This window comes from Herpailurus yagouaroundi, unplaced genomic scaffold, assembly GCF_014898765.1.
Source record: "Herpailurus yagouaroundi ecotype Mexico unplaced genomic scaffold, PumYag 163, whole genome shotgun sequence".
In the NCBI taxonomy this organism is placed as follows: Eukaryota; Metazoa; Chordata; class Mammalia; order Carnivora; family Felidae; genus Herpailurus; species Herpailurus yagouaroundi.
The window spans coordinates 51,510,952-51,517,984 of NW_024412404.1; the positions used below are offsets into that span (position 1 = coordinate 51,510,952).

At 44.3% G+C, this 7,033-nt stretch overlaps 1 protein-coding gene across 6 annotated transcripts in view; it reads left to right on the forward strand.

The window, feature by feature from the left end:
- Positions 1 to 2,471: 2,471 nt before the first annotated feature.
- TDRD1 (tudor domain containing 1) overlaps positions 2,472 to 7,033 on the forward strand; it is a 49,717-nt gene continuing 45,155 nt past the window's right edge. For 3 of the 6 annotated variants that reach the window (XM_040486509.1, XM_040486510.1, XM_040486514.1), the window contains exon 1: positions 2,472 to 2,615. In XM_040486509.1, the coding sequence (XP_040342443.1) occupies positions 2,487 to 2,615 (129 nt within the window). In that variant the 5' untranslated portion in view covers positions 2,472 to 2,486. The other 3 variants (XM_040486511.1, XM_040486513.1, XM_040486512.1) reach the window with 3 other exon arrangements.

Here is a 7,033-nt window from a genome sequence, read left to right on the forward strand (position 1 = left end):
GAGATCATGACTTGAGCTGAAGTCAGACGCTCAACTGATGGAGCCACCCAGGTGCCCCCGCCATAACTTCAATATATAAATTTCAAGAAAATCATTAAAAGGAAATCTCTTTTGGGGTGCCTCGGTGGCTCAGTTGGTCAGGCGTCCAACTCTTCGGCTCTGTTCATGCATGGTCTCATGGTTCATGAGTTCCAGCCCTGTGTCGGGCTCTGCGTTGATAGCATGGAACCTGCTTAGGAGTCTATCTCCCTCTCTCTGCCCTTCCCTCATTTGCTATTTCTCTCTTAAAACAAGTTAGAAAAAATAAACTAAATTTAAAAAAAAGGAAATCTCTTTTTAAAGTATAGTACTGAATACAAATAGAGGATCTTGTTTGGAACCTGATTTGAACATAATTATTAAAAAATCATGTGAGATGCTGGAAATTTTAAATACAAATTTTATGATATTAAGAAATTATTAGTGGGCCACCTGGGTGGCTCAGTAGATTAAGCGTCTGATTCTCGCTTTCAGCTTGAGTCATGATCCCTCAATATGTGGGATTGAGTCCCACATTGGTCTCTGTGCTGAGAGTCCTTAAAGAGGGGAAGCATAACTCCTCTTTCTTAGGTGTAGATGGTGTATAATGACTTCCTTCCAAAGTGTACAATATGCAAAGAGAGGGAACAAAAGAAACATTAGAGTACACAAACCTGAGAAACCCCCCCCCGGGGGGGGGGGGGGTGTCGCAAGCATGTTATAAAGGTATGTATGAATTGTGTCTTTCTACAATGTCAGTTTTATTCCATCATAAAGCAAGATTAATGTAACCGTAAAGGAGATTCAGGATTCTAAACTCAATGAGATCTCTATGCGTTTAATTTGGCTTCCTACACATCACACCATGTACGATATAAAGTCATGCAACAAACGAGATACGATAAGGATAAGAAGTTAACGAACAAAACAAAGTCAGTGTGTGAGCACAGTTAAGATGAAGACTTGGTAGGTTCTGGGCCAGCTCTAGGCACCTACTGCTTAATATGTTCAAAAAGTTGAGGGTCTCTATTATGTTTAGAGATCACTCAGGCAGAGCCTTCGGCAGCAGGCGGTCAGATGAGGAAAGGTCAACACCCAGAGAGTCTGGCAGTTTGCTGCAGAAATCCTCCCTTTTAAGAGAAGTTTAATCAATCTTGGGCCTTTGCAGGTTTCTTTTAGTGCTAGTGATCATCAGCTCCTGATTCTTCCAGGCCTTACAGATTATTACCCCTCGGTACTTCCACTCTATATTGGTTTTGGTGATACCTGGCGTCAGCTGCAATACCCTTGGCTGCTTTCCTGATTACATCACAATTTGACCTGAGGGACACGATCTTGCACTCTACAGGTGGAAAGCATCAACTGTCATGAACCACATCCAAGGATGTACACTTGGTATGATGCGATATGAGCGGCACTTTCCCTCTGTAGCCTTCTTTCCAAAAACCTATTAACTCCAGTCTTATCATGAGAGAAACATGAAACTGACAGTGGGGGAATCTTACAAGATGCCTAACAAGTACTCACTCCTGGAAACTATCAAGGTCATCAAAACAGGGAAAGTCGGAAAAACTGCCATCACCTAGAAGAGCCTAAGGTGATATGACAACAAAATGTAAAAATGTGGTATCCTGAATAGAATTCTGGCTCAGAAAAAGGACAGTAGGTAAAAACTGAGGAAATCTAAATAAACCCTGGACTTTAGTAACAATGTATCAATGTTTGTTCCTTAGTTGTAGCTAATGTGTCCTACTAAGGGGAAACCGGGTGTGATTAATGTGAGCAACTACTAGCTTCTCAATTTATTCTGTAAATCTAAAACTGTTCTAAAAAAAAAAAATCCATTATGGGGCACCTGGGTGGCTCAGTCGGTTAAGGGACCAACTTCGGCATAGGTCATGATCTCATGGTTCCTGAGTTCCAACATTGTCTCTCTGCTCCTCCCCCATTAGCGCGCTGTCTCTCAAAAATAACAAATTTTTTAAAAATCCATTATAAAGGAAAAAAAAAGATACAAGTCAGGATTTGCTTCCAAACAACAGGAGTGTGTGAGGGGTACAGATGCAGACAAGATCCACCGTGCACTGGCAATGTTCAAACTTGGTGATCACTACCGGGGGGTACCAGGTTTCTTCTCAATTTTTTTGAAAGGCCCCTAGTCCGCCCCCCCCCCAAACTTTTCTAAGTATTTAAGTAGCACCAACACATAACCAGGTGCACTTGGGGGGAAGAAAAAAGTGACCACCTGTGTTTAGTTTCCAAGACCAGGCAGAGGTAGCGGATTAATTTGAAAAACCTTGCAAGACTTTAAGTGGTTAGTGCGACCCAAGGGACCTTTAGGGAGTCGGTTTGCGTCTTTGCGCTCAAAATTCGCCGTCCGCGTTCGCAGGGCCACATTTCTAGAAGCAGCCGGAATAGCTACGGCGTCTCCGCAGAAGAACTTCGTGAGCGCGCGGCACCGAAGCACAATGACGTGGCCGGGAGACCAGAGCTCTGCTTCCCCAGCGCACGGAGGGCGCGCGGGGGCGTCGCGGGGCGCACGTGCGCGCGGACTGCGCAGGCGCCGCTCTGGCGCCGAGCCGGACTTCGGAGATGAGGTGAATGCCGGAAGCGTACCTGGGCGGCGGGGTTCCCGGGCACCGGCGGCCGCCACCACGGCCGGGCTTCAGAGACGGGTCGGGGTCGGCGGCCCTTTTGCCTCCTACCAGGTCAGGGTTCCCAGGCGCGTGGCGGAGCGAAAAGGGACTGCGTGAGGCCTTCGGGGCTTCAGTCGCTGGGGACCGGACGTTGGGCGCTGGACGTTAGGGTCGGGCGTTGAGGTCGGACGTTGAGCGGGCACAAGGGGCCTGGAAGTGGAGAGAGGATGGAAGGGTGTTGGGGCCCTCGGAGCCTTGGCTGGGAAGGGCAGGTTTAGGGTTGGAGGTTGTGGTGGGGGAGGGGCGAGAGACGTGAGACTTGAGCCCCCGGGCAAAGTGGGGGGGGGGGGGAGGCTCTGCCGTACGTTTAGAAAATAGTACTTCCGGGCGTGAGCCTCCAAAATGTGAACGTCCCCTGGGATCCCATTCGAGGAGCTGTTTTCTCTGGTGGCCAAAAGAAACTATAGTTTGTGGATTCAGTCACTGCTTTCGTTTAGCTCGAAGCTGCCTGTGCAAATGACACTTAACGCTGCCTAGACTTTCCCCCTACTTCCTGCCTTCTGTAGGGAACGTAGATGCGCCATGCCTTTAGCGGGCGGGATACGGGTGAGCCAGCCCTGGTTCCTTTGGCGAGGGTTTGTAGCGTGTCTGCTGGGCGCCAATCACAGTTAGCACTTGACTCCTTGCTATGAACACGCTGGCTTGGTTGGCTTCTGGAGTGTGAGAAGGTGCTTCTGGTTTCCTTATTGAGCTCTAAGGGTATTGAATGCGAAGCGGCACGGTCTGGGACTCAGACCTGGATTTTCATCTCAGCTGTGCAAGGGTGCTCGCTCTGGCGCGCGGGGGTGTGGGGAGGGGATGGTTGGGCAAGTTAGTTCACCCGCCCAGGTCCCCCTCACTCAGCTGGAGGAATAAGGACATAGGAATACTTTAAACCTCAGATTACTTCAGTGGGCAAAGTAGTTACTCATGAGTAGAAAAAGTTCTTGGTGGGAGTGGTGTAAAAGTAAAGTCGAGATCATAGCTGCCTTTTACGCACTTTGTGAGCACCGGCCACGGTGCTAAGTCTTACACACATTCTCAAACTTAATCCTCATGGGTAAGTGTTAGGAGGAAGTGAGTAAGGTTGGCCGCGTTTTGCAGAAACTGAATCCTAAGAAGATGAAGTGATTGGGGTTGAGATAGCATAGCTGAAAGAGGAAGATGAGCCTTTGCTCAGATTTGGGTCTGACCCGCTTACATTTAAAACTTGTGTTCTGCTGAACCATTGGGTTTCACAGCTTTAAAACCGAGCGTTTCCTTTGAGTAGCCATTCTCTCGGAACGCGTGGGGAAAACAAAAGCAAACATCAGAGAAGAAAAAGAAAATCACAGCTCAGTATCTGTTGCAAGTAGTTTTGGTATTAAAGGACAATGCACAGTGGTAAAAATTCACTTTAGCCTCTAGGCTGTAGTGTTCTGGGAAGGAAGGAGAAGGCTTACTGTCACTGGTTGCAGATGTATGCTGGGATGCTCCTGGCCACATGGAAGAGGGGGGAGCGGGATCCCAAGGGAGTAAAAGAAAAGGCTTGCCCCTCAGGGAGCTTCATGTTTTATTGATGTCAAATCATGAAGCCCAGAACAAAATTTACAATACAAAGCTAAGGCCTTATTTTTGCCTGTAGAACTCTCAGTAGTCACTTCCATTCCATTGCTCTTTTATTACATCAGTGATTCCTTTAACATAAATTTGGGGACCCTCCTAATTAACCTCTTGTGTTAGGTTAAGGAAATACGTAACTAATTACTATGGATTTGGGAATGGTTATAAATTCTTGCCACCAGTAGCATGTAAAAAATAGTACATTGTATATAGGGGAAACTGCTTGTTTTACAGCTGGGTAAGATTAGCCTATGAGGTCTCATGACCCTTGCAACAGTGTCTGATACCTCTCTGTACCTGTATACCGGAAGTCAGTAGCCCGAGGTTGGGAAGCATGGCATTATGGAATAGTGTCTGCCCGCTCCAGATTCGAGCATGCCCAGTGATTGACACAGGATGAAGCCAAGTAGGGATAATTGCAGGTTTTTTACAAGTGTTTTTTAATGTTGAAATACATGTGTTAGAATTGATAGAACTGTAGGGGCACCTGGGTGTCTCAGTTGGTTAGGCGTCTGGCTCTTGATTTCAGCTCAGGTCATGATCTCACAGTTCGTGGGATCAAGCACAGAGCCTGTTTGGGATTCGGTTTCTCCCTCTCTCTCTGCACCTACCCCACTTGCGTACACACATGCACTTTCTTTCTCTCTCAAATTAAAAAAGAAGAAGAATCGATAGGATTGTAAATCAAAAAAGGCATTTTTAATACGATAATAAACACTTTTTTAAAAAATTAAATTCTACAAGATTTTAGGTAACTGCAGGTTTTACATGTACTCACAGAATTCCAGGCTGCCGCTCCAAAAGCTAGAGCATGAGTGGAAGTGGTTAGTGTTCAAAGTAAGGCGGAGTATGATTCTGCCACCCTGCTGTTGGCTCACATCTGCAGTCCTGTGCTCTGTTAGAAGAAGCATGTCTATATGAAGGTTTCTGATGAACTAGAGAAAGTCCAGACTTGTGAGGACTCCGGAAGGTGCTACATCAGCTGGTGAAGGACCTGGAGGAAAGTTGACCTGGTGGGACATCTCAGATATTTGAAAGGTAGTGATTACAGGGCAGCAACAGAATTGGGGGGGGGGGGGGTGCGGGGAGTGAATTATTTTATAAAAAAGAATGCAGTACAATTGGCTGTCCAAAATTAAAGGAAGTTAAAAGCCTCTAGTTATTGAACAGGTCTTCACCACTATTTGCTCTGGGCGTTGGAATGAAAATTCCTGAATAGGGTGAGGCAAGTGAGGTGTCTTTCTAACCTACATATTTCACCTTTTTATTTGCTGCTTACACTTGTACATTGGGTATAAGACTGATTCTGTTGTTCCTGAAGTCAAATTTGTTGGCTAATTTTTGGAGTTTGTAAGAGTGGATGTAAGACTTGAGGTTTTGCTATTAAATTTCAGAAAACCTCATAACATGATGTAATTCTCTGTTTAAGGCTGCCAAATGTAATTTCAGATAATGAATTTCATTTTTCCTGTCGAGATTGTCATGAAAATAGTGCAGCAGTGTCTTTTAAGTAGTTTTGTATCAAAAGATTCAAATATCTTTTGAATACTTCATTGTACAAAAACACCATGGTAGGTGCTATGGGAAATCAGGGGGTTTTTGTTAATGGTTTTAAGAAGACATGGTTCCTGCACTCAAGCTACTTAAAATAACCTAGAAGACGGACATAATTGTCTATAGCTAACTGTAATACAGGGTGGAAAGTAACTGACTGTGGATTGACTGTCTGCCTTACTAAATGACAAAGTTAGGAAAGGCTATTTTGGGAGTTACATGTTGTGTATTGAGGGTCCCACTGGTGTCTTGAGAAGAGGACTATACCCTACTTTTGTGGTTTAAATATTACTTGATCCTTTACTTGGTTTAGAATTAACTACACTTTAGGAAAAATAGGCTCAATTTAAATGTAATAGTAATATTTTAATTTTTAAGGATATTTTAATCTTTAAATTTTTTTTGATATTTATTTTTGAGAGAGAGCATGAGTGGGGGAAGGGCAGAGAAAGAGGGAGACAGAGTCTGAAGCAGGCTTCAGGCTCTGAGCTATCAGCACAGAGCCTGATACAGGGCTTGAGCTGTTACTCACCAGCCGAGCCATGAGATCATGACCTGAGCTGAAGTTGGATGGTTAATCAATCGAGCCTCTGAGATGCCCCAGAGATGTTTTAATCTTTAAAATGCTTTTTTCTATAAAAGTAATTCTTATAATTTGGTAAATTATATTTAGTGAAAAAGATTCCTTTGTCAACCTACTTTACACAACACTCATTGTTTTAAAAGTTAGTGTATTTCATTGATCATGCTTACATGCAGGGGTTATTTTTTTTTCCAGTCATTATATTGGATATACAGTGTTTCTGATTTTTCATTTGCTCTTCTAACACATTTCACAATATTTTTAAAACTAGGACCCTAAATGGTAACGTTAATATTCTATTTAGTAATGGCATCACAGTTAACTTTTTTCTCCAGTATTTTTCATCATTTTAAATAGGATTTTTGTTATTTAGGATTATTTTAATGGGATGATTTCTAGAAGTAGAGTTGCCAGATGAGTGACTAGGAATGTTTTTAAGAAAACATCTATATCTCAGGGTGCCTGGGTAGCTCTAGTGTCCGACTTCGGCTCAGGTCATGATCTCACGGCTCAGGAGTTCGAACCCCACATCAGGCTCTGTGCTGATAGCTCAGAGCCTGGAGCCTGCTTTGCATTCTGTGTCTCCCTCTCTCTCTGCACC